The sequence below is a fragment of the Babylonia areolata genome, chromosome 8, assembly GCF_041734735.1.
Source record: "Babylonia areolata isolate BAREFJ2019XMU chromosome 8, ASM4173473v1, whole genome shotgun sequence".
Lineage (NCBI taxonomy): Eukaryota > Metazoa > Mollusca > Gastropoda > Neogastropoda > Buccinidae > Babylonia > Babylonia areolata.
Window position 1 is genome coordinate 49,399,401 of NC_134883.1, and position 27,500 is coordinate 49,426,900.

The 27,500-nt window shown below is 44.9% G+C and overlaps 1 protein-coding gene across 1 annotated transcript; it reads right to left on the reverse strand.

The window, feature by feature from the left end:
* Window positions 1-4,257: 4,257 nt before the first annotated feature.
* On the reverse strand, window positions 4,258-11,760 carry LOC143284912 (uncharacterized). The gene is made up of 3 exons (XM_076592055.1): window positions 11,648-11,760; window positions 7,557-7,757; window positions 4,258-4,700 (listed from the first exon to the last, which is right to left on the reverse strand). The coding sequence occupies exons 1-3, from the start codon at window positions 11,721-11,723 to the stop codon at window positions 4,333-4,335; spliced, it is 645 nt and encodes a 214-aa protein (XP_076448170.1). The 5' UTR covers window positions 11,724-11,760; the 3' UTR covers window positions 4,258-4,332.
* Between the last annotated feature and the right edge of the window lie 15,740 nt (window positions 11,761-27,500).

A 27,500-nucleotide genomic window follows, 5' to 3' on the forward strand; every position in this document is an offset into this window, starting at 1 on the left:
AGTTGTAATTTGCGTTCTGCGATACCCCAGTCCACTCCCTCCCTCTTCCACCCCCCGCCCCCTCCCTCCTCCACTCAACTCCCATTCAAAACAGTAACCCACTGTCCACTATCTCTCTCCCCCCCGCCCCCGCCCCCCCTCCCCCCCCCAACCAACCCCCAGTATCCATCACCATTGTTGTCTTGGCACTAAGCTACTGTCCTGACATCACTGTCAGGTTACGTGTGGGGTGTCTTTTTTTTTTTTTTTTTTTTTACCACAGAACCCGTTTTCTTTTGGTATTTCCTGGTTCTCTCTCAGAGCTGTGTGTCAGCTGATGCTCGCCTTAACTCACTCAGTACGGCCAGTCCACTCTTCTCCTCTACACAGACCCCTCGGATGTCCAGTGGGTGTCTCAATGACCCAACCTTTAGCTTCCGTCATCAGAACTGTGGTATTCTTTGTCAACATTCACCTCTTCAGTGTAAGAGCCTTCCGCTGGTAATATTTTGATGGTGGTTATTGGGGTGAAACGCTATTAACGTCGTCTCTTTCGCCGTTCGTATGGAGAGAGTTAAGGTATGCGCTAACCCCCTCTCCCACCCCCAGCAACACGCTTTGGAAATAGACATTTATGTAGATTTGGGGGGGTCGTTGTACATTCCTAGAGGGTGTTTACGGTCCATGAGTACATGTTCTCTTTGGACTGCATATCTGTTTTTGTCGCTTCAACACGGACACGCCATCTTGTTTGGCCGGGCAGCTAGCAACTGAAGGATTTCCACCACCTCCAAAAAAAGGTGTAAATTTTCTTTTCAGTAGCCAGCTTCGATCGGAACGACTGGAAGTAAAGTTTCATACATTGCTTACATTGAGATTTAGTTGGCAACCACGCGTTTAATAAGGTTTCATGCAAAAGGCCCCAGGTCCTATCTGGAGCCATGGAGCTTTGCAGCGCAGCAGGGTTGGTGTCGGTCATGCAGTGTCTCTGAGCCCCTTCAAGAGGGGGCAGGACTGAAGAATGTGTTCCAACGGGCTGGACTGACACTGTGAAGAAGAAGAAGACGTAGAAGGCATATGCTTAACTCACTCAGTACGGCCAGCCCTCTCTTCTCCTCTACACAGACCCCTCGGATGTCCAGTGGGTGTCTGAATGACCCAACCTTTAGCTTCCGTCGTCAGAATAGTGGTTTTCTTTGTCAACATTTACCTCTTCAGTATAAGAGCCTTCCGAATGCAATATTTTGATGGTGGTAATTGGGGTGAAACGCTGTTAACGTCGTCTCTTTCGCCGTTCGTATGGAGAGAGTTAAACTTATGAGTGCTTTTCCTCAAGCGTCCAAGGGCAGCAGATCATCCAAGTCTAAGGCCTCTTCTCCTTTCTTTCCCTTTAACCCTTTCACCGCCATGGTCGCATTTCGGCACCAGCTATGTAAAGCACCCATGTCACTGAAATACAACTAGTTGATGGGCCTTTTGTGCATTAACCTAATGCTCTTAATTTTCAGTGGTAGGATTGGCCTTTCTTTTTCTACACATCACAGGGGACTCCCCAGCTATTCTTAGACACCATCTTTTCTGTCGTTCCTGCACAAGGTTAATTTGCACTCTAAACTGACTGGCGGTGAAAGGGTTAAAGCGGCTGTGGTGTGGCGTCCTGTGTCTGTGTGGGGAGAAGACAGTGTAAAAAAGATTCTGTCTCCTCCTCTGACCGATTTCAGACACCACTGAAGTCCACCAACTACCCCATTCTGCCAACGGCGCCTCATTTAACGTCAGTCAATCGCAGTTCTCACGCCGGGTCTCGGTAATGGCGCCTGGCGGGTAAAGGGTGGAGATTTTTCCGATCTCACAGTTCTAACATCTGTGTAGACCTGCTTGTGCCCAAACCCCATTCGTTTGTATACGCAAGCAGAGGATCAAATACGCACGTTACAGATCCCGTAATCCACGTCAGTATTCGGTGGGTTATGACTATGGCTGCCTACAAAGCGGGGTAGAAACGGTCATACACGTAAAAGCCCCCTCGTGTACATACGAGTGAACGTGGGAGTTGCAGCCCACGAACGAACGAAGAAGAAGATTTGAGATAATCGTCAAGGACGCCTTTCCAAAAACGGATGTACTGTGCATTGTTAAACACATTTGGCCTCTAGCGATGGGTCCAAATTTTAGAGCAGTCTCCTTTCAATATTTCAACTAGTCTGATTATTTAGTTTTCATTCAAATATGTTACTAGGCTGGATTAGTTTCAGTGGATATTTTAGTGAATGAATGTAAGTTTCAGTTTCAGTTTCAGTAGCTCATGGAGGCGTCACTGCGTTCGGACAAATCCATATACGCTACGCCACATCTGCCAAGCAGATGCCTGACCAGCAGCGTAACCCAACGCGCTTAGTCAGGCCTTGAGAAAAAAAAGTAGTAATAATAATAATGATAATAAAAATAGAATAAATAAATAAAAAGACAACAATTATGATAAATAAGCAAATAAATAAAATAAATGAATGAATGTAAGCGTTCATAGAAAGAACATACATTCCACCAGCCTCCTGTCCCTTATGTTATCCCTCACAAAGTCAGTATTCATCTTCTGGAGTTGCTGGATTACTGTGTTCTGGGTATTTGCGAGCAGTATCTAAAATATACAATCTTTGATCGGATTAATGACTTCAGTACCATTACACGACCAAGGAGTATCCTTGGTGGTTTTTTCAGCCATACACTGAACAGCTTTTTTAACTGCCTTAGATTTTCTTATATTCCTTTTTGTTGTGTCATTTACAGCATTGATAATAAACCATAGCCCAGTGATTTTGAAGTTTGGAAGATTCCAGTCCATTTCTAAACGTCCAAAGAACTTTCCACTGCTAATTCTTTTGCTGCCAAGGTACAATTGCATGTTTTACCCCAAACATACATCCAGATTCATTTAAAACTGTAAATAGCGTTCGTTTCAAATGATCTTCTGCCTCCATTTTTGATAAAGGGCATGTCTTCGGCCAGCTAAAAAAAAACAAAAAAAACCGCTGTGTAATCTGGTTCTGCTGTTATTAGCCCTATTATTTCTATGCTTTCAAGTATTTTGCATGCAAATTTTCTAGAAAACAGAATGAAAAGGTAGGGTCAGCGTGGTTCATCTTGGCATCATCATAGAGGTTGTTTTTTCTTCTTATGTTTTTAATCCGACACATTCAGAATTATCAGTGATGTAATATTGGCTAAGCATGGGTTCACTGGCATATATTTTCACCATAGCCGAATGGTGACACATTGTGCATGTAAAACCTACAAATGGAATCAAACGCTTTTTCGTAATCTATCAGAAACACAGTACTTGTTTATCGTTTATATTTTGGTGGATTCCATTCCGTTGCTGAAACGCGAGGAGAGGGCACTTAACCCATCTACACCTAGACAGCACTAGCTACACCCCTGTCCACAGTGCCACACACACTTCAGAGCCCGCACTGGGCTTATTAGTCATTACGGACCCACCCAGAGCGAAGCTCATGGTCATCTTCGCTTGCAAAGGACAGAAAACATATTTTGATGGATTTCGTTCCATTTTCGTTTCTGGCACATTTTCGAGTTTCAAATCCTTCCGAACGGGGTCATCCTTATGTTCACCCAGGTCTATGTTCCCTCAGTCTCTATGCCTCCCTTCAGTCAGGTCAAAGTTCCCCAAAGTCTTAAGTACCCCCAGGTGTATTTTCCTCTGAATTAACCTTTTTCTGGGTCTTTGTTCCCTGGGATTTGTGTTCCACCAGGTCTGTGTTTCCCCAGGTCACACACACACACACACACACACACACACACACACACACACACACACACACACACACACACACACACACACACACGCACGCACGCACGCACGCACACACACATACACACACGCACGCACGCACGCACGCACGCAGACACACACACACACATGACGAGCTAGTGAGAGACGGACAGACAGACAGAGAAACAGAGGGGTTGAGAGAGATAGAACTTTTCCCGCATCACACGTGAAGCCAATAAAATCATAAATAAAAACAACATCACGAAATTGTTAGAACTGTTTAATCATGAATGACTGGCTTTCATGTTTCGAAAATAACATCATATCACCTGAAAAAAAAGAAAGAAAGAAAGAAAGAAAAAGAAAACTCCTTAGGTTCACTCCTTTATATATATATATATATATATATTGTTTCTGTGTGCGTGTGTGTGTGTGTGTGTGTGCGCGCGCACACGTCCTATCAATAACAATGTGTTGAGTTGTTTTTTTTTGTGTTAGTTTGTTGTTGATTTTGAAGTTTGACACCTGTCCTAGAAAAGGTGCAGACCCATAAAGGCGGTTGATCAGCCCGATGTTCCGGAAGAAGCGGAACCGGAACCGGAAGCGGAAGAGGCGGCAGAGGGAGAAGGCATTGGGGTGGTTTGAGAAGAACACTGACAGGGAGGATTCTGCCGATCGGGCGCGGTGTTGCCAGGGGCACAGGCCAGATTGTGCTGGGCGGCAGCCTTGGGCAGCACGTCCTGGTTGCAGCACGCCTGGTGGATCGGATCGTAGGGCGTCTTGTGGCAGCACGCTTGGCGGGACGGGTCGTAGGGCGTTTTGTTGCAGCAGTACAGGTTAGCGTTGCCGTGATTCAGTCGCGTGTCCCCGTCACAGCAGATCTCCGTGTTGGCGTTCATCGGGTGCTTGTCGCAGCAGGTCATGTTAGGCGCTGGGACAGAGAGAGAGAGAGATTCAAAGATTCAAGATTCAAAAACTTTATTACTCAAGGATAAAGATTTTAGGCATCGCCCAGTCTTCCAATCTGTCCTTGTGACAACAATAACAATAACAACATTAACGATAACGACAAAAAAAAAAAAAAAAAAAAAAAAAAAAAAAATGTTAACACTGTTACATCCACTGCTACTAGAACGAAGAATGATCACCACCATCATCATTAACATCGTAAAAAGTAATAAAACGAACGCATTCATACATTCATATCCATACACATGCACACACTCTCTCCACCCAACACACACACACACACACACACACACACACACACACACACACACACACACACACATATATATATATATATATATATATATATATATATATATATATATATACTTATGCACATACAGAGACATGACCGAGGTGAGAAACATATAGCGGACATAAGGAAAATAGAGAAGCACAACTTTACCATTGCACATATACAAAAGTGGTTAATTTGCTGATGCAGATGTTACAGGTAATAACATCCAATTTACAGGCGAACAAGTAAGAACAAAGCACAAAGGTAAAATAAAATAAATTGACTGCATGTAGGTATAGATACAAACTTCACGGAAAAAAGCATGATTTTTGTATTTTTTAGTTGGTTATCTAAATTTAAAAAAAAAAGAAGAGAAAAAAAAGAAAAAAGAAAAAAAAAGCAAGCTTTGAGAGAGAGAGAGAGAGAGAGAGAGAGAGAGAGAGAGATAATCCTTTTGTCCCTTTGGGGGTGTGGAAGATACAACTACCTACAATGCATACTCTTTGAATCACAACTTCAGACCAACAGTGTCACCAAAACAAGTAACACACACACACACGCACACACACACACACACACACACACACACACACACACACACACACACACACACACAAAGCGTGCGTGTGTATAATGATGATTTGCAACAATTGAAACTTCAACATACTGGCAAGTACAAAAAGTGTTGGCAACGGGTGTTGGGTTAATTTGGGACAGAGAAAAAGCATTGGAGACGGGGGTTGGGTTAATTTGGGACAGAGGAAAAGTATTGGAGACGGGGGTTGGGTTAATTTGGGACAGAGGAAAAGTATTGGAGACGGGGGTTGGGTTAATTTGGGACAGAGGAAAAGCATTGGAGACGGGGATTGGGTTAATTTGGGACAGAGGAAAAGCATTGGAGACGGGGGTTGGGTTAATTTGGGACAATGAAGGGGTGTTGGAAATGGGTTAATTGATTAACTGATTAAGTTCCGTCTGCCTGTGTTGAGCACGCACCTTTGATTTTTTGTCTTCACTCATTCTTATGTTCGTTCTATTTATTTCAAAGATCCACTTTAGATTCCATCCTCCATGTGTCCACTCCCCCCCCCCCCTCCTCCCAACTCGCCTTTCAGCCCCCCCCCCCCTCCCTCTCCTCGCCTACCTTTTAACTCTTTCCATATGAACGGCGAAAGAGACGACGTTAACAGCGTTTCACCCCAATTACCACCATCAAAATATTGCAAGCGGAAGGCTCTTATACTGAAGAGGTGAATGCTGACAAAGAATACCACAATTCTGACGACGGAAGCTAAAGGTTGGGTCATTCGGACACCCACTGGACATCCGAGGGGTCTGTGTAGAGGAGAAGAGAGGACTGGCCGTACTGAGCGAGTTAAAGGGAGAGAGGAGAGAGCACGACGTCGTACTGAGTGAGTTAAATGATAACAATCAAATGTGAAAATCAATAATACTCACTGAGCCCCGCTCCCCGAACATTGCTCTGGCGTTAAGATTTGTCTCATGAAAACATTTTTTCACGTTCTTACTTTATGGATAAACCGTAGAGAATGGGAACGAACGTCTACAGATTTTCTGGACGAGTTGACACGGAATCAGGAGGGAGGATGAGGGGGAGGGGGGGGCGGGGGTTGGGGGGGGGGGGATCAGTATACTTTCTGCGGTTTTTTGTGTGTGTGTGTGTGTGTGTGTGTGTGTGTGTGTGTTCTTTTTGTTGCTGTTGTTATCCGCATGAATATTTTATGGTATGGAAGCCTATCCGAGGCTGTAAAACTAACTCCCGATGATTTAATGGTCAGTCAACAAAATGTCTGCAAATAGGTATAGCAATGTGTGTGTGTGTGTGTGTGTGTGTGTGAAGGGACATTTAAGATACAGTTTTTCCTCCTCTTCTTCCTCCTCCACCTCCTTCGCTTTGTGTGTGTGTGTGTGTGTGTGTGTGTGTTTCAGATTTCTCTGTCTCTGTCTGTCTGTCTCTCTGTCTCTGTCTCTCTCTGCATCTGTCTCTCTGTCTGTCTGTCTGTCTGTCTGTCTGTCTCTCTCTCTCTCTCTCTCTCTCTCTCTGTGCGCGTGCGTGTGTGTGTTCATTCTCTCTCTGTGTGTCTGTCTGTCTGTCTGTCTCTCTCTGTCTGTCTGTTTGTCTCTGTCTGTCTGTCTCTTTCTGTCTCTCTCTCTCTGTTTATCTGTCTCTTTCTGTCTATGTCTCTCTCTCTTTCTGTCTGTCTGTTTCTTTCTTTCTCTCTCTCTTTCTGTCTGTCTATCTCTCTCTCTCTGTCTGTCTCTCTCTGTGTCTGTTTCTCTCTGTCTGTCTGTCTGTCTGTCTGTCTGTCTGTCTCCGACTCGGTCTGTCTGTCTATCTCTCTCTCTCTGGCTCTGTCTATCTGTCTGTCTGTGTGTGTCTCTCTCTTTCTGTCTCTCTGTCTCTCTGTCTGTCTGTCTGTCTTTCTCTCTCTTTCTGTCTGTCTGTCTGTCCTCTCTCTGTCTCTGTCTCTATATATATATCTCTCTCTGTCTCCCCCCCCCCTTCCCCCCTTGCCTCACCTTTGGGGTAAGGGTCTCCGTTGCAGCACAGGGTGGTCTGCCGGTCCACCAGCAGCTTCCCGCAGCACGCCCACCCCTTGGGCTCGGGGCAGGGGTAGGGAACCCCGTCACAGCAGAACGCCTTGCCCATGGCGCTGTAGGAAGTGCCCCAGCACGTCCCGTGGCCCTGCGCCCCGCACGCGCCGCCCATGGCTGCGTGTCCTGACAGATGACGGTGGTAATGGGGATAAGAATCATCATTTTCATTACCATCATCGTCGTTGTCGTTGTCGCTATCATCGTTATCGTCATCGTCGTCGTCATAATCATTATTATCATCATCGTCGTCGTCATCGTCATAATCATCATCGTCGTCGTCATCATCATTATTATCATCGTCGTCGTCGTCATTATCATCATCGTCGTCGTCGTCATTATCATCATCGTCGTCATCATCATTATCATCATCGTCATTGTCATCATCGTCGTCGTCATCATTATCATCATCATCATCGTCGTCGTCGTCATTATCATCATCGTCGTCGTCATCATCATCGTTATCATCATCATCATTGTCGTCGTCATCATCATCATCATCATCATCATTATCAGATAATGTGGCTATTCTTCACGTATGTGCTGTGTTGTGCAGATGCAGTTTGTTCGTTTTATGTCAGATAATCATTCAGATTTTAATGTCTTTTGATAGTGGTGTTTTGCTGTTGTTGCTTTTGTTGTTATTATTATTATTATTGGTGATTTTTCTTTATTTTTAGTTTCCTTTTTTTTCCCTCTGTCCTCGTCTTTTTCTCTATGCGTTACGAAATAGCAATACCCTTGTTAGCTATGACTGAATGGTGTCTTTCTCTATGCGTTACGAAATAGCAATACCCTTGTCTGTTAGCTATGACTGAATGGTGTCTTTCTCTGTGTGTTACGAAATAGCAATACCATTGTCTGTTAGCTATGACTGAAGTGCAGTTATTTGATAGTGTGTTAATGGTGTCTTTCTCTGTGTGTTACGAAATAGCAATACCATTGTCTGTTAGCTATGACTTAAGTTCACTGCAGTTATTTGATAGTGTGTTAATGGTGTCTTTCTCTATGTGTTACGAAACAGCAATACCCTTGTCTGTTAGCTATGACTTAAGTCCACTGCAGTTATTTGATAGTGTGTTAATGGTGTCTTTCTCTGTGTGTTACGAAATAGCAATACCATTGTCTGTTAGCTATGACTGAAGTGCAGTTATTTGATAGTGTGTTAATGGTGTCTTTCTCTGTGCGTTACGAAACAGCAATACCCTTGTCTGTTAGCTATGACTTAAGTTCACTGCAGTTATTTGATAGTGTGTTCGTGGTGTCTTTCTTCTACAGCGATGTGTGTGGAATATCCAAGACAGAACCGATGGAGACAACAAAAGAATCAATAATGATGTTTCATTAAGAGAAAATAATAAAATAATAACCTTCGATACAAGAGAATAACAATAATTATAATGAATAACAATGATGATGGTGGGGAGGAGGAGAAGAAGAAGATGATGATGATGAATAAGACGAAATAACATAATAACATTGCAGACGACCCTGACGCGGGGGTTGATCCTCAAATTACCCAAATGTTAAGTACTCCCCGTCTTCTGAAAACCTTCCTGTAGTTCCCTGTCCAATCCAGAATTTCATTCACACTCTCTTTTAGTGAGCTTCGCATCTGCCGGTGGTCCTGGCGGCTCTGGCCTTGAATACCTGTCTGGCATTCTTTGTATCCACGCCCCACTTGGCACTCTCCATTCTTCTTACAATCACATTCTCTGTGTTCCGCCTGTCAGAAGAAATCCCAAAGACCGGTGTACTCATTCCTTTCAGGAACTTGGCAGAGCAGGGATAAGGGATTCGAAACAACTGACATTTTGGCGAAACTAATCGATATCGTTCACATTACGTAAAATGCCTAAACGTTCGTTTTTGGTATGGAAATAGATTATAGTTTCAGCAAGGTATAGAGTTGATCGTTTAATATAGATACCAACTATTCTGAACATGGAATGGAATGCATGTTCTGAAGAAAATAATGTATGACGACACCAACGAAAAACGAGAATCTAAGGTTTATATATGGCGACACCGACAAAAAAAAAAAAAAGAAGAAAAGAATATATTGTTATATTCAATGAATTGTTTAAACACATATACTTGGTGTTTGTAGTAGCTCCATGCTACGTCTCTCCACATGCCATATATCCACTATCATTTCCCCATAGCCTTTATTCCGTTTTTTTTCGCTGGGACAGGAGGTTTTTTGTTGGTTTGTTGTTGGTTTCTTGGCAGTGGAAAGACCTTGACTTCACGACTTACCAGACATGGTGTAGCATATATGGACTGGTCCGCACGCGGTGATGTCTCATTGAACTGGAAGCTGAACGAACGGAGTATATAAGTTCTATCGCCCAACGAAGAAGCACCACTCCGCATCAAAACATCAACCAATCAGCGCACAGGACACTTAAAGTCAAGGTCAAAGATCCCTAACACGTTACGACCATCGGGACAGTGAGTTCATATCCAACAGGACTCAGTATAGGAAGGCGGGGCCCAGTCCTCTCCTTCCGCCGTTTTAACTCACTCAGTACGGCCAGTCCTCTCTTCTCCTCTACACAGACCCCTCGGATGTCCAGTGGGTGTCTGAATGACCCAACCTTTAGCTTTCGTCATCAGAATTGTGGTATTCTTTGTCAACATTCACCTCTTCAGTATAAGAGCCTTCCGCTTGCAATATTTTGATGATGGTAATTGGGGTGAAACGCTGTTAACGTCGTCTCTTTCGCCGTTCGTATGGAGAGAGTTAATCCTCCCCAGGAGAAGTCAAGCATCCGTTTACACCTGGTTGGAGTGAATAAAATCGGGGATAAAAAACAACAACAGCTTTTCCCCAAGGAAACAAACACCATGTCATTCCGAAACGGGGGCCTGGAACCCTGATCACTGGTGAACACTGGATCAGACATCTAACGCCTAACTGACTCTGCGACAACCCCCACCCCGCTCCCTTTATCCTGGGAGGGTATTTGTATTTGTATTTCTTTTTTTTTTCTTAATATAATCACAACAGATTTCTCTGTGTGAAATTCGGGCTGCTGTCCCCAGGGAGAGCGCGTCGCTATACTACAGCGCCACCCTTTTTTGGGGGGTATTTTTTCCTGCGTGCAGTTTTATTTGTTTTTCCTATCGAAGTAGATTTTTCTACAGAATTTTGCCAGGAACAACCCTTTTGTTGCCGTGGGTTCTTTCACGTGCACTAAGTGCATGCTGCACACGGGACCTCGGTTTATCGTCTCATCCGAATGACTAGCGTCCAGACCACGTGCTGGATATCAACAAACTCATGTCCTTAGCTGAGGGCTCCAACTCTCGTCTTCCGCGTCGGTGACAGGCATGCTACAGCTCTCCCCCTGGGACAGGATTCTGTTTTTGTCAACAACAACTGATGATGATGGCAGTTTCTTCGTATTCGAAGATCACTGGGAAGGTCTAGTCCGGGTGAGGCAAGCCTTCCCGCCTGCGCTGCGAAGATTTAAAGTGAAGACCAGTGCGCGCAAACCAATCCCACTCTTTAGGCCAAGCATCCTTCCACAGGGCTCAGCGAGCTAAGACGTCAATGGCGACCACAAGGCTGTAGACAGATTGCCTGTGACAGCTAACGGGCTCTGTCTGCCCGGGTTTTAAAATCAGAGATATTCCTTCTCTCAGGCAGATTTACAACCAGGGTTGAAGGCTCAGCCCGCCCGCCCAGATATACCGCCGGGAACTCGGTCGCGCCATGACATAGCAAACTTAGTGGAAACAGGGGCACCGTGTGAAGGTGTTGCTAAGGGCACAGTAATGTAGGAGAGGCCATGCAATAACCTTGCTGACCAGCAAGCTAGACAGTGGCTACGCGGCGGTCACTACACCTGGGAAGGAGAGGGTTAGTCACTATCACTTCCCTTAGTGAGCGGGACGTCCGGCACCAGACCTCACTACCCCCCAACAACAACTACTACTACAACAAAAGAAAGAAAGAAAGGGGGTGGGGTGGGGGGGGACCACGATGAATCAACGCGAAACGTTTTTACCTGAGTACATCATGGCACGTGTGTGTCCAAGGCTGCAGGCACAGAAGACGCTGAAGACGAGGACGTGAAGCATCATGACCGCCTGTCCTCCACTCGACCTGTGGCTGGTGGTGTTGCCTTACGTGTGTGTGGTGGGGGATCTGAGCAGCCAGCTTGCAGCACGGTCCCTTTTGCCTCAACGGTGGTCTCGTGTCTGCCTACTCTTCTGCTCTTCCCCACTTCGGGGGTTTTGTGTAGATGAGCGTTTCCTGTTGGTATCGTGAACAACACCCCCCTACCCCCCGCCCCCCCCGCACCTCCACCTCCAGGAAGCGCAAAACGACATTTCAAGGCTAGATCATGATTACTCATTGATCAAATTCTATGTCTCTGTCTGTCTCTGCCTCTGTCTCTCTCTGTCTCTCTCCCTCTCTCTGTCTGTGTGTCTATCTCTCCTTCTATAAAATCTATGATCTAGCTGTCTGTGTATCAATCAAACACCAGAGACACACGTTACGTCAAAGGATCCATCTCCTCTTCTGGAGGCTCAATTATAGAATCCCCAGCATACAGCGTTCGTGTCTGACACATGCCAGGTTTGACTGACAGTGGGGGGGACAGAGGAAAGACGGAAGAGAGTTCCTGTCAGTGAGCCCGGTCACCCTGCTCTCATTCAGCTAGAACTGAAATTGACAGCATTGTGCTCCATCCCCCTTTTCTCTTTTCTTTTTCTCCGCCCTTTTAAAAACAAAATTATTTGTGTGTGTGTGTGTGTGTGTGTGTGTGTGTGTGTGTGTGTGTGTGTGTTATTATGTGCCATTGACAAACGACGCTGTCAAAAAGAGATTTGATGAACGTTTCTTTGCCTCCGGGCATTGGAATGTAAGAAAGGGATCGACAGAACAAAAAAAAAAACAGAGATGGCACCCTCCACACCCACCGCCCCTCTCCAACCTCACCCCACCCACCCACCCACTCACCCCTTTCCACTCCTGGTGAAGAAGTACGGGAAGGGACAGAACTCTCCTCGGGCCGTATTCAAGAAGCACATTGGTTCGAACCCCGTACATGCCAGTATAAGTATTATCTCCCCTCTCCACAAGAACTTGGGTGGTGGTCTGAACGCTGGTCAATCGGATGAGAAGATAAACCGAGGTCCTGTGTGCAGCATGCACTTGAGCGCACGTAAAATAACCCACGGCACCGAAGTGTTGTCCCTGGCAAAATTCTGAAAAATGAAGATAACCACTTTGACAGGAAAACAAATACACTTGCAGACAGAACGAAAGGAAAAAGGATTGGGAGGGGTGGGGGGGTGGGAGGGGGGGAGGGCACCTGCATTGTAGCGACGTGTTCTCCGTGAGGAGAGCAGCCCCAATTTCTCACAGAGGAATCTGTTGTGGCAAAAAGTAACACAATACAGTACAGTACAATGCATTGCAATACAATACAGTACGTTACAATACAATGCAATGCAACGCAATACAATGCAATACAATGTGCTACAATGCAATACAATGCAATGCAATACATTACAATACAATGCAATACAATACACTGCAATGCAATACATTACAATACAATGCAATACAATACGCAACAATACAGTGCAATACAATACAATGCAATGCAATACAATGCAATACAATGCAATACAATACAATACAATACAGTACAGTACAATACAATACAACACAGAAGTGCACAGGGATCGACCATAGGACTGTTGTTATTGTTTTTGTTTTGTGTTTGTGGTTTTTCGTTCGTTTTGGTTGGTGTTTATTTTCCAAGAGGCAAACTAGACACGAGTTTTCATCTGATCCTCGGAAGTTCTGCCGTCATCATCAGTTCTGTCAATGTCACGTGGCAAGTCAGCGATCTTCCTTTCTCTCAGCGTTCTGAACAAAGACAGGGTAACGCGCAGCCTGGTGCGGGACTCACAAAAAGTCACCCCACAACCCATGAACAGTTGGTAATCGTCCTGGCTGGATGTCCACGAAGAGTTGTATCGTACGACGGGCGAGACGGGCGCAATAGCCAAGTGGTTAAAGCGTTGGACTTTTAATCTGAGGGTCCCGGATTCGAATCACGGTGATGGCGCCTGGTGGGTCAAGGGTGGAGATTTTTACGATCTCCCAGGTCAACATATGTGCAGACCTGCTAGTGCCTGAACCCCCTTCGTGTGTAAACGCATGCAGAAGATCAAATACGCACGTTAACTCTCTCCATACGAACAGCGAAAGAGACGTCGTTAACAGCGTTTCACCCCAATTACCACCATCAAAATATTACAAGCGGAAGGCTCTTATACTGAAGAGGTGAATGTTGACAAAGAATACCACAATTCTGACGACAGAAGCTAAAGGTTGGGTCATTGAGACACCCACTGGACATCCGAGGGGTCTGTGTAGAGGAGAAGAGAGGGCTGGCCGTACTGAGTGAGTTAAAGATCCTGTAATCCATGTCAGCGTTCGGTGGGTTATGGAAACAAAAACATACCCAGCATGCACACCCCCGAAAACGGAGCATGGCTGCCTACATGGCGGGGTAAAAACGGTCATGCACGTAAAAGCCCACTCGTGTACATGCGAGTGTACGTGGGAGTTGCAGCCCACGAAAGCAGAAGAAGAAGAAGACGGGCGAAATAGCCGAGTGGTTAAAGCGTTGGACTTTCAATCTGAATGTCCCGGGTTCGAATCTCGGTGACGGCACCTGGTGTGTATGTGCGCGTGCCAGAAATCTGAATGAATGACAGGAAACGAATCATTAACACCCAATGGCATCCGTCAGTCGGCTCTACTTAGGTAGGCAGCCTGTTGTGTTTGTAAAGCGAATAGAGCTTATTCTCCGACCGAGGATAGGCGCTGCATAAATATTTATTCATATCATTCATTCATTTTGTTGCGCGCGACTATGGACGTGATGTTTATTCCCAAGGTGTGGGGGTTAATTACTGTCCTTTGTGTGGAGTGGTCAGGTCGGTGATCGTGGTGTATCCACATGAAATATGAGAAGAGTTGCACGTTTTGTAATTCGGGTCACTTGCGGTCTGTACAAGTCCACCCCGCGAGTCATAAACGAATCGTAATCGTCCTTCCCAAGTCGGACGTGTCACACATCCGGTTGTCCGAACACACACACACACACACACACACGCGCGCGCACGCACACACACACACCCACGCACGCACTCATACACACATTATGAGTGATACACATTATATCTGATAGATAGATAGATAAACAGACAGACAGACAGACATTTGTGTGTGTATATGTGTGTGTGTGTGTGTGTGTGTGTGTCTGTGTAGTATACCTGCTGTTTCAGTGCTGGTCCCTTAATCATTGCATGTTTTAAAAAAAGAAGAAAAAAATCGGCCAAAATTGCTTGCTTTTTATAAGGAAATTTGCGTGTCTGTAATTCCCTCTACAATTTCTCGTCTGCACACTACCTTTGCCTTCCAGTAATTCTGTCATAGATGTACCCACTTGGGGGACAACACTATCTATTGTTTTTTTCTAAGGGGGGATTTAGCCAAACGTGATGAACCTTTTCTCCAGTGTATTCGTTTAGAAAACCCTACAAGTGTAAGGCCACTGCATGCACGACACTTTTCTTTCTCCTTTTTGACTCACTTGTGTAAACAAAGTGAGTCCATGTTTTTACCCGGTGTTCGGTTGTCTCTGTGTGTGTGTGTCCGTGTGTCTGTGTGTCCGTCGTAAACTTTAACATTGACATTTTCTCTGCAAATACTTTGTCAGTTGACACCAAATTTGACATAAAAATAGGAAAAATCCAGTTCTTTCCAGTCATCTTGTTTAAAACAATATTGCACCTCTGGGATGGGCACAATTGTTTTTTAAAGCCTAATTATATGCAAACTGCATTTACTGTTATATTTATATTTTTTGTATTCTCTAAACTTGGCACTTTGACCTCTTATTCTGACACAACAACAAGAGGAGTCATTATTATCATTTTTTGTTCAAACAGGAACTTCTTTTGCTGAGCATGGAATTTTTATTTATTTTGCAAACGTTTTGGTGCAGATAGTAAAAAAGGGAAATTACTCTGTGATTAATGCTAGGGGACTTAATTTATCACAAGTGAGTCTTGACGGCCTTGCCTCTCTTGTTTTTCATTTTTCTGTCTATTTTTCCGACACCCGAATACAGTGTTGTCCAACTCTTCCTGCCCTTACTGCAGGCGTCTTTGCACACACCCAAACTGGGACCCCACAGCCGTAATCATGCGACTCCATGTCAGACGAGACTGAGAGGCATATGACGTCATCGTCGGAAACAACGGACTGCCGAGATGGAGACAGAAGTTGAAGACCGAATTCTTACGAAAAGGGTTTAGTGGCCCACATGATAAGATTTTTTTAAATTTTTATTTTTATTTTTTTAAGTTACCCACTTCACACTCAGAGCAGGAGAGTGAGTGACAGATGGTTGTCAGTTTCGGGGTCGTGCGTCACACAGACAGACCCGTCAAACCGGCAAGCAGACGACATCCATCAAATGCCTGCATTTAGGTTTTATTTTGCTCGATTGTTAAGTCTCCTTCGTCTTCTTCTTTCTTCTTCTTCTTCATCATCATTCCCTTCTTCTTCTTTCACCGCACTGCATTTACCTATTGTAAAAATTTGACGCGTACCTTACACTCGCTCACACGCACGCAGGCGCGCACAGAGAGAGAGAGAGAGAGAGAGAGAGAGAGAGAGACGCTTTGATGTTTTTCTGTCATTGACTGCACAGTCCTTGTGACAGGAGGGAACAATACATTATCAGGAGACATAAGATCAAACAAACAAACATAATATAAATCAATATTCTCATCACACACACAAATAATGCATATACCGAAAATGAGACAAACATCAAACAGCTGATCCAAAATGAATAAATATTTTTGCATACACATACACACAATCATGTGTGTCTATCAAATTATCATCAAATAACATATCCTATAATAGTAAGGTTTTTTTTCTATAAATGAATAATAGCAGTCACGGCGTAATTTTGTAAGATTGCTTTTTGTTTTGCTTTACTCATATTTGTGCATCTGGACTTCTGTTTATCTTTTTTTCTCTCGAAAATCCCATGCTTCTAAAATATATTTAGCAAATGATTTTATGATATCTTCATCATTCGATCTGAGTAGCATTGTCATATCTTCTGTTTTTACTACACCCTTTTCAAAAAAATACATTTTTTACGAATAAAATCATAGGATTTGCACTGGAACACAAAATGGTTTTCATCATCAGTAGCTGAGTTAATATTGGACAGGGAGACTGTGTTGCTGTGCTAGATTCAAACCATCTTTTATTGGCATTAAAGCCAAGTGTTCTCAGACTAAATTTGGCTAGGTTTGTTCTGTGCCACTTGTTTGATATTATCATAATAATTTTTTTTCTGTTTTGAATATACTTTTAAATGAAAAGAACCAGGTATATTTTTCTTTGCATTCCATTTGTGCATGTCAGTTTTGTTTGTATGATGCAATCAGTCTGTCTATAAGTTCAGAAATAAATCCATTTTCATACCCTACGCCCTGACACAACCACACAATTCCAAATTCATTTTCTATTGATACCTTCTTAACAAAGTACGCCCAGTTTTGCTTCCCTGCTTCCCTGCGTCATCTCTTTGCACAGGATACTATTTTGTGAAAAAAAGGGAGGGGGTGGAAGACAACAACAACAACAACAACAAAAAACCCCACTGAATGCACAGATATACATTATACATGCTTATACTTGCATTTCGAGGTGCTGGTATATGTGCGTTTATGTGCTCCTCCCTCTCTCTCTCTCTCTCTCTCTCTCTCTCTCTCTCTGTGATGCCAGAAGCTTTTCTATGACATACGTAGATACAGTCATTATGTGACATGTTTCAATGTTATCGATATATATTTTTTTGCGTGTGATTGTTCTTTCATTCATAATGTTTATCACAGATGTGTTGATTGAAAATAATGACCATTTGCATCTTGGTATCACCCTGTGTACCCCAGTAAGGGTAAAAAAAAAAAAAAAAAAATCTTATCGGCAGTTCATGGCTCGTAAGCCGTACAAAGCATCAGACGTACACACAAGCGTATCCATTGTTCATTACTTTATAACGGTGTTAGGACTCGGAACATAAAATATTTAACGGAGTTAAATTTGAATATAATTATGTATAATGAAATATATACGTGAAGTATATAAACCATAGAATATGTAACAAATCCAAGTCTCGTTGTGCCTATTGTCCAGACTTTTCTGTGCCATTCAATATGCAGACAGATAGAAGTTAGAAGAGAAGTTTTTAGTTACAGATAGAAGTTAGAAGATAAGTTTTTAGTTCTCTATTCAGTATTCAGCTTTCGTTGCTGTTGTTGTTGTTGTTTTACATTTTGTTTTTTTTTAAAGAACAGGACTCAGACAGTCTCAAAGACCTAGAATTTATGTTTTCCGAAAATGAACAGGTTGTAAATGCCGTACAAAAAAGGCACATCAGTTTTGATAGCAAGAAAATATGAAAAGGTATGTATTTATGTCTCGCAGGTACGTACGTTTGTACATATGTATGCATGTATGTATGTAAAGTAAACATGTAAGTAAGTATGTATGTATGTATTTATGTATGCACGAAAGTATAATGTGTAGGTAGGTAGGTGTGTATGTATAATTGTATGTGTTTGTGTATGCTTATACGTACGTATAGAGTGATCACTGGTTGCAATAATTACAGGAAGCTGTTTAAATAAAATAAAATAAAAACAAGCAAAACAAAAAGAAAACTGTTCAAAATGAAGGAACTGGGTAATCCCTTGTTTTGGGGTTTTTTTTTTCAAACTACTGCCAGCCCAGTTAACTAAGCCAGGCCGTGGCGTGCATGACTTCCCTTAGCGATAATAATATGGTAAATCACCTTGTCCATACAGCACGGGGGAGATTGGGGGGGAGGGGGGGGGAGGAAGCTTTAGAAAAAGAACAAGAGGAAACCAGAACAATGTACCCAGTGTCCGTTTACCACCACTCGGTCCCTCCCCCTCCCCCTCCCGACGGCAATCCATCACCCACATGTCACCGCCCAGTCTCCTCTCTCGCCGGAAACGACAAGCCGACACTCTCTCAGGGATGTAAACGGCCCCGCTGGTTAAATCGTTTGAAATGACTCACGTGCACCACTGACGCACAGCCTGTCAACACACGTAGGGAAGCGAGAGATGGAGGGAGAGATGGAGGAAGGGAGGTGGGAGAGGGATCGTTCAAACCTTGTGGGACGTGTCCTCAGGAAAACGTGCTGTCGAGCGCGTGACGTAACGTAACTCCACTGAACCGGTGTCACCGTTCCAAATCGTGACACCCACAACCCCCCCCCCCCCCCCCCTCCTTCTGTAAGTTCCTCCGGAAAACACAGCAGCAATGTGGAGTCAGGCCTTTCGAAAACCTAGCGCGCTGGTCATGCCTTGAGAGTCTGGAAAATGCTGCAGAAAAAAAACAAACTAGAAGAATCGAATTGAAGGAAACGAAACGAAGAAACATCGAATTGAAGGAAACGAAACGAAGAAACCAAATAGACAAATAAAGAAACAAATAATAGTGTGCTTACACTATGAGAGGATTTCACAAGTGCATAGATTCCCTTCAAAATGTCTGACGTGTGATACACACACACACACACACACACACACACACACACACATATATCGACTCACATCTTGGAACCTTAACATATATTTGTCTCTGTGATGTCCCCATTAATTTTTTAAAAGACGAAAAGCATCTTAGGGTATTACTATTAGGGTATTTTTTTCCTACCTCCACCGAGATTGGGTGTCCGAAAGGTTGGCAAACAAGTAGTGCTATCAACACGTAGCGCCATGGAAACGATGAAACTAAACACAGTAGTGCTATCGACATGTAGCGCCAAAACTAAACACAGTAGTGCTATCGACACGTAGCGCCATGAAGACGATGAAACTAAACACAGTAGTGCTATCGACACGTAGCGCCAAAACTAAACACAGTAGTGCTATCGACACGTAGCGCCAAAACTAAACACAGTAGTGCTATCGACACGTAGCGCCAAAACTAAACACAGTAGTGCTATCGACACTTAGCGCCATGGAGACGATGAAACTAAACACAGTAGTGCTATCGACACGTAGCGCCATGGAGACGATGAAACTAAACACAGTAGTGCTATCGACACGTAGCGCCAAAACTAAACACAGTAGTGCTATCGACACGTAGTGCCATGGAGACGATGAAACTAAACACAGTAGTGCTATGGACACGTGGCGCCATGGAGACGATGAAACTAAACACAGTAGTGCTATCGACACGTAGCGCCATGGAGACGATGAAACTAAACACAGTAGTGCTATCGACACGTAGTGCCATGGAGACGATGAAACTAAACACAGTAGTGCTATGGACACGTGGCGCCATGGAGACGATGAAACTAAACACAGTAGTGCTATGGACACGTGGCGCCATGGAGACGATGAAACTAAACACAGTAGTGCTATCGACACGTAGCGCCATGGAGACGTAGCGCCATGGAGACGATGAAACTAAACACAGTAGTGCTATCGACACGTATCGCCAAAACTAAACACAGTAGTGCTATCGACACGTAGCGCCATGGAGACGTAGCGCCATGGAGACGATGAAACTAAACACAGTAGTGCTATCGACACGTAGCGCCAAAACTAAACACAGTAGTGCTATCGACACGTAGCGCCATGGAGACGTAGCGCCATGGAGACGATGAAACTAAACACAGTAGTGCTATCGACACGTAGCGCCATGGAGACGTAGCGCCATGGAGACGATGAAACTAAACACAGTAGTGCTATCGACAGGTAGTGCTTTTGGACACCATCGCAATTAGGAGGTACCCGACATGTATCGGGAGGGCCTTGTCACCAGCTCAGTGGAGTCCACTGCCACTGTCCCCAATTTTGTGCAGTCAGACATGCATGTGCAAAACGGAATTCACGATATTGAGTTTTGCACAGCGAACTTATTGGGCAAGTCTGTGTGTGTGTGGGTGGGTGGGGGGGGGGGGGGTTGTGATTGGTTCGGGAGAACAACATTGTGTTTTCTGACCAATCGGCCGTCAGTTTACAAGTTCAACACCAGGACGGACCAAAGCCCAAAGTCTTTTGCAAAGTGACGAAGCGAATGCGAGGCGGCGGCAAGTGACTGGTTTCCTTGTAATTTTGTCATAATTATTATTAATTTGGTGAATACACGTCAACATTTTCAACGTGACTGGGTAAGTATGGTATCAAGGTAAGTACAAAAAGTCGCCGAAAGAACTCTCCTCTCTTCATGTCATGCGAACAAAGACTTAAAAGTTGACTGTGTCAGCCGTCGGTTGGGTTGGAGAGTAGTGGTGAGTTCAGTTGGGACCATCTCCGAGTCCAGTGTTGTCCGTCAGTCAGAATATCGTGTTTGTCCGACTTGTTTGTCAGCAGGATTCGCGAAATGTTATCGTGAGGGCTATACCCACATTTTTTCTCCTGTACTCCTATGTGTCCAGCCCTTGTTTTGGACACAACTCATTCCGTCTTTATGAGGAAAAAATGTGGGTACTGCCATCATGAACGGATTTTATTTTGATTTCAACCAGTCATCGGAAGGACCTTACCTTCCCGCCTAGCCAGACGCCTTTTCTTATGTCGAACACTTGCAGGACATTTCTCCCTTCCCACTCCCCAATCCTATCCTCATGTCGAACAGTCTAAAGAAAGCCACACCCCTTACCCGTTTGACTATCATCTGAAGAACTTCAACTACCCCCCCCCCCCCCCCCCCCCCCCACACACACACACATCCTTCCCCTTCCTGTGTCAAGCACTCTTCGGAAAGCCACACCCCTTACTCGTTTGACTATCATCTGAGGAACTTCAACTACCCCTCCCCCCCACACACACACCCTTCCCCTTCCTGTGTCAAGCACTCTTCGGAAAGCCACCTATCTCCCGCTCCCTTGTTGAACAGTTACCAGAGGGATTTTCGCACCTCCCTTCCCCCCAACTACCAGGTCGAGTAGTTATATGAAAGACTTACACCCTCCCTCCTTCCCTGCTCGCACTGCCCCTGCCCACCCCCCACCCCCCACCCCAGTCTGCAACATTGATCTGAGAGGGACCTGACCCCACTCCCCTCCCATATCAAGCATGCAGTCGTTGGAATCTCCTCTCCCCCTCCACCTCATGTCGAACAGACTTACACCTTTACCCCCTGGCAGGTCGAGCAGCACGTAGAAGAGACTTCCATCCACCCATCCATCCATCCTCCCACCCCATGACAGTCGTCGGGAGAGAGCTACGGCTCACCATGCCCCCACCCGCTGCCCCCCTCAACCCCTCCCCCTCCCTCATTCCTGGGGGGAAGAACTTTCATCTCAGCACCCCACTCCCCACCCCACCCCGTCATGTCGAATTCCTGGACTTGGTAGACGTTTGAGACCTGGGTAGGCCTGTTCAGTAGATTTTTTTTTTTTTAAATCAGTTTTAGTGGTATGAGCGGACTTCCTTTGTGTAGCATACTGGGTTGTACAGTGAGGGTAGGGTAGCCCAGTGTGCGTGGAGTCTTTAATTAAGTGAAGGTTGAGACTGTTAGCGCCGTGACGATCGAGTATGGCAAACTATTCCATGAGTTTACAGCTCGTCCATTTTCACACATTATTCGTCTGTAAGGGATGAGGAAGAGAGAAGTGAGGAGGGTCGGGGGGGGGGGGGGGGGGGGGGGCAGGGGTGTCACGGTAAGGAGAATCTGTCCCTGGTTGGCAGAAGCTGAACTTATTGTTTTTAGGTTGAGGAAAACAGGTGAGATAATAAAATAATAAAAAAGAAAAATAAAAAAAAATTATGACCTTGTAAAGATGCTTCGGAGTTACTGCGTATTTGTGCGCATTTATTTATTTATTTCATTTTTGTTTTTTGTTCGCTTATAGTTGACTTCATCAAGTTTTTGCGCTTTTATACATATTATAATTATTAGTAGTAGTTCTTTTTTATGTATTTATGTATTATTTATTTACTTTTATTTCCCAAGGCCTTACTAAGCGCGTTGGGTTACGCTGCTGGTCAGGCATCTGCTTGACAGGTGTGGTGTAGCGTATATGGATTTGTCCGAACGCAGTGACGCCTCCTTGAGCTACTGAAACTGAGCGTGCAATGTTGGTTTCGTGGTGCGTGGATTGTGGGAAAGGGAGAGAATGTATGGCACTGTGTTGCCTTTGTAAGATTTTGAACGATAAAAATGCGATTTATTCATTATTTATCTGCAACGCTTGCTGTGTGTTGCAGAACGTATGAAGACACTTCAAGGAAATTATGGAAGTCGGTGGAAGGGAGGGGGTTTGGGGGAAGGAAAGCATAAATCAACCCTGACCTGAATCTGCTTTAAGTTCGGTTTAACTCGTGAAATCTGCAGGTGTGGAAGTTAACAATGTCGTAATTAGAATCGGTGAATGTCGTAGATATACTGACGGGGATGAACGGCTTAACAATGTCGTAGTTAGAATCAGTGAATGTTGTAGATATACTGACGGGGATGAACGGCTTGACAATGTCGTAGATGGAATCAGTAAATGTTCTGGATAAACTTAGTGACGGGAATGAACGGCAATATCCGTATTTCTTCCCCTGTGTTCTTTCCATCCGGTTTCGTTCAGAAGACGGAAAAAGTGCACACACACACACACACAGAGACAGAGGAGGGGTGAGTGGAGAATGTCCATACGTTTGAAACTATGGAAACAAGTTGAATTGGCTCATAGCTCAATTGATTTCATTGTCTTGTCCTTCCTTATATCATTAATGGCAATCAGGTAGTCAGTGAGAGTAGAAGTAGATACGTGGTTCGTTTCTTTTTGGCTGGTTTTAATTACCGTGTTCACAGTCCATCTCCTGTGAGCATGACTCCCGGTGATGTTTTCCTCCTTGTTTAAAAAACAACAACCCAACATTAGTGGCAGTGAGATTTGGTGGACAGTACCTGAGGTTGGGGTTTCCCTGCAGGATTCGGCATCATGCTAGTGGTCGCTGAACGGTCCCTGGCTGGCCGGGTCACCTTGATCATAATTGTTCTCTGATCTGTACGTCAGTTTTAAGTTGGCTTTTTCTGCAACTATTACGTCATCCGTTGGCTTTTGTAGTTGGTGCGAAAATTAGAATAGGCTACTTGCTTGGTACGTTTGTCCTTGACCAGTTTTTCAGATTCCCTGTTGACAGTCTGTCTCCGGCGAGTATGGTTCCTGGGAGTGTTTACACACACATACACGCACACACACTAAACACACGCACGCACGCATGCACAGGCACACATGCATGCATGCACTCATATATACACAAATTATCGAACTGTAGAAAAAATATATCTTCAATTGTCAGCAACATTTCTGCAAAAGCTGTAGCAGTTTTATCAGTAGTAGATTATTTTTTTTTTCAGTCGTTATTATTCACCAATCATTTGTGAAGTGTTAAGTCAAAAGTTCTAAGTGACCATGCACTACCAGGAACAGAAACACCCTGAGCGACACTCTTGTCCACTGGGTCAGTGGAGAAGTTGTAGCACCCCCTCCCCCACCCTGTTCCTGCAACTTCACCACCACTACCACCACCACCCCTCCCCCCCCCTAACCCCCCCCCCCCCCAAAAAAAAAAAGTTATATATGGTCATGGTTAAGGTTCCCAGCATCATATTAGGGGCCGCTGAACGGTCCCTGGCTAGCTAGGTCACGTAGTTTATATTGTTGATTTTTTTTCTTCTTCCTGCACTAAAAAAGGGCCATCCTTATGTTCCCCTAGGTCTGTGATCGCCCAGGTCTATGGTCCCCTGAATTTATTTTTGGTCAAGTCCAATTAGGTTTTCTGTTTTCTATTTTTCCGGGTCCGCTTAGGGGTCATGCTATGGGTCACTCAATGGTGATTTCATTCATAATTCAGTGTTCTTCTTTTGTTGGTCTTTTCGTTAACTGTTTCGTTGTACGTTGGAATTCGAGTAGTCGGTGTGAACTGTACAACGCTTTTGTGGCTCGTCGGCTCTCGGCTTGTCTCCAGCGAGCTTGGTTCCTGGGATTGTTTACACATACACGCGTACGCACATGATAATGCGTGCACACAAACACAACACATGCACGCACGCACACATGCACGCACAGACATTTATTTATTCATTCATTTATTTATTCAGTCAGTGGCAGCATAGATCTGGTGGTCTCTTGCATACGTCTGTGCAGTGGGAGCATAGATGTTTGAAAGACTGAGACCCAGTGTTTAGTCGGCCATAGAAAGCGTCTTTATGTACAATGAACTGACAAACATGTCCAGAAAGTTTAGGAACAGACGACTCGCGTAGTTCAATGACGAACAAGCACGCTTCTGCCTTTCTGTGCGATGCTAGAGTGGGGTGGTTCTGAAGTAGAGGAAAACACACACACACACACACACACACACACACACACACACACATCTACTGCTTCCTGACATACCTCCAGCCGTCTCAATGTCTTTTTTTTTTTTTTTTTTTTTTTTTTTGCTGCCCCATCATCTGCACCGTTTCAGTGGCATTACTCCCACGCCGCTCATTTAGATTCCCCCATACACGGCCACACCCGGGTTCGTCCGTCGCAGTTCCAGCGTCGGCAGTCCACAGGGAACCATCGATGTTAGGTCGCCTGGAGGCCACACACCAGAGGAGACCCTGCACTGCTGCTGAGTCACTTCGGTGGTGTTCAGTGGTGCCTGTTCTGATTTTACGTACTTAGGACACCACCTACTAAGCCCCCTACTAACGACAATAATGGCTTAGTCGCGGAGCCAGACTGAGTGAGCGTCCCTCCCAGAGTGGAGACCGCCACCACGTCCCTCAAACAACAGCCCCCGACGAATCCGCCGATACTGACGACATTGACAGGACTCACCCCAAGCACAGAAGTGGAGGGGTATCGAAACTGAGGTCACCATGAGAGCAGGGCATGAAAGGCCACAGACTTTGAGACTATTTTGTTTATATTGATGACGATGAAGGAGGAGGAGGATGACGATGATGATGACGATGTTGCTATGGAGGTCCATTTTGGTTTGGGACTGCGTGACAAGGCTGTACTCTACGCTTCCTGTCATAATGATATCCCGGCGTTAACCAGGCCCGAGAGATACAGACACTTGCAGTGTTGGTCAAGTAATTAGAGCAACACACCCAAAGACGCATCCTTGAAGTGGATGACACTCGACTGTGTGGTCCCAGTCTCCCCATTTAAGCCCACAGCACACTCAGCTCTGGGTAGGAGCCGGCCACGGGCCGAAAAACCCACCTCCGCTGGGATTCGAACCCGCGTCCTCCCAGCCGTCAGTCCGCGACGCTAACCACTTCGCCACGGCGGCTGGTTGCCGTCTCAATGTCTTGCCACTTGGTCCAGATAGGCGGGGATGAGAGAGTGAGATTGACGATTTGCGGATCTCTCTCTCTCTCTCTCTCTCTCTCTCTCTCACACACACACACACACACACACACACACACACACGTCTAAAAGCACTTATAGTGAATAGACGTTAAACTGAAGAAAACACACACACACACACACGCACACGCACAGAGGGTGAGGGTGAGGGGTGAAGTCCATAAGTCAAAACCTCGTACGTTGAATCAGTCCCAGTCGATCTCATTGTCTTGTCTCAACCAGAGCTGGTCGGTGATAGAAGGATAAAAAGTAGTAGGATCTGGCGCATTTACAAAGTATAATGAAATTATTTTACCGTGCTCATAGTCTAAAACTGGTGAGCATGGTTCCCGGTGATGAATTCCTACTTTTCCGTTCACATCAGTAGCAGCGAGATTTGGTTGATAATGCCAAGTGTTAGTGTTTCCTTGCAGGGTTCGACATCATGTTTGGAGCCGCTGGACGGTCCCTGGCTGGACGGGTCACTTAATTCATGATGGTTTTTCTTCTGCACGTTTTAAGTTGGTCTTTTCAGCATTGTATCGTTTTTTTCATTCGTATTCGTGTAGTCGGTACGAAAATTACAATACCTGTGTGATTCAGTAGTTTGCCCTCAGTTTGCCCGATTCCTTCCTCCTTACAGTCTCTCACTCAGTGGTGAGCATGGTTCCTGTTTTTACACACACACACACACACACACACACACACACACACACACACACACACACACAACACGCACACACACACACACACACACACACACACACACACACACAACACGCACACACACACACACACACACACACACACACACACACAAACACGCACGCACAACACGCACGCAAGCACACATGCACACACATGCTCACAGATTATCGAGCTGTAAAGAAAATATCTACAATTGTCAGCCAGATTTCTGCAAAAGCTCCGGCGGTTTTATCAGTGGCATTCTCTCTCTCTCTCTCTCTCTCTCTCTCTCTCTCTCTGTCTCTCTCTGTCGTCTAGCGTTTACGAATCATTTGTGAAGTGTTAATTTAACTCTCTCCATACGAACGGCGAAAGAGACGACGTTAACAGCGTTTCACCCCAATTACCACCATCAAAATATTGCGTGTGGAAGGCTCTTATACTGAAGAGGTGAATGTTGACAAAGAATACCACAGTTCTGACGACGGAAGCTAAAGGTTGGGTCATTCAGACACCCACTGGACATCCGAGGGGTCTGTGTAGAGGAGAAGAGAGGACTGGCCGTACTGAGTGAGTTAAAATAAAAGTTCCAAGTGAACATGCACCACCAGAGATAACACGCTGGGCCGGCGACTCTTTTGTCCCCTGGGTCAGTGGAGTACGTATAGCGTCTCCCCCGCCCCCTCCACACACACACCCCGTTCCTACAACTCCATCACCACCA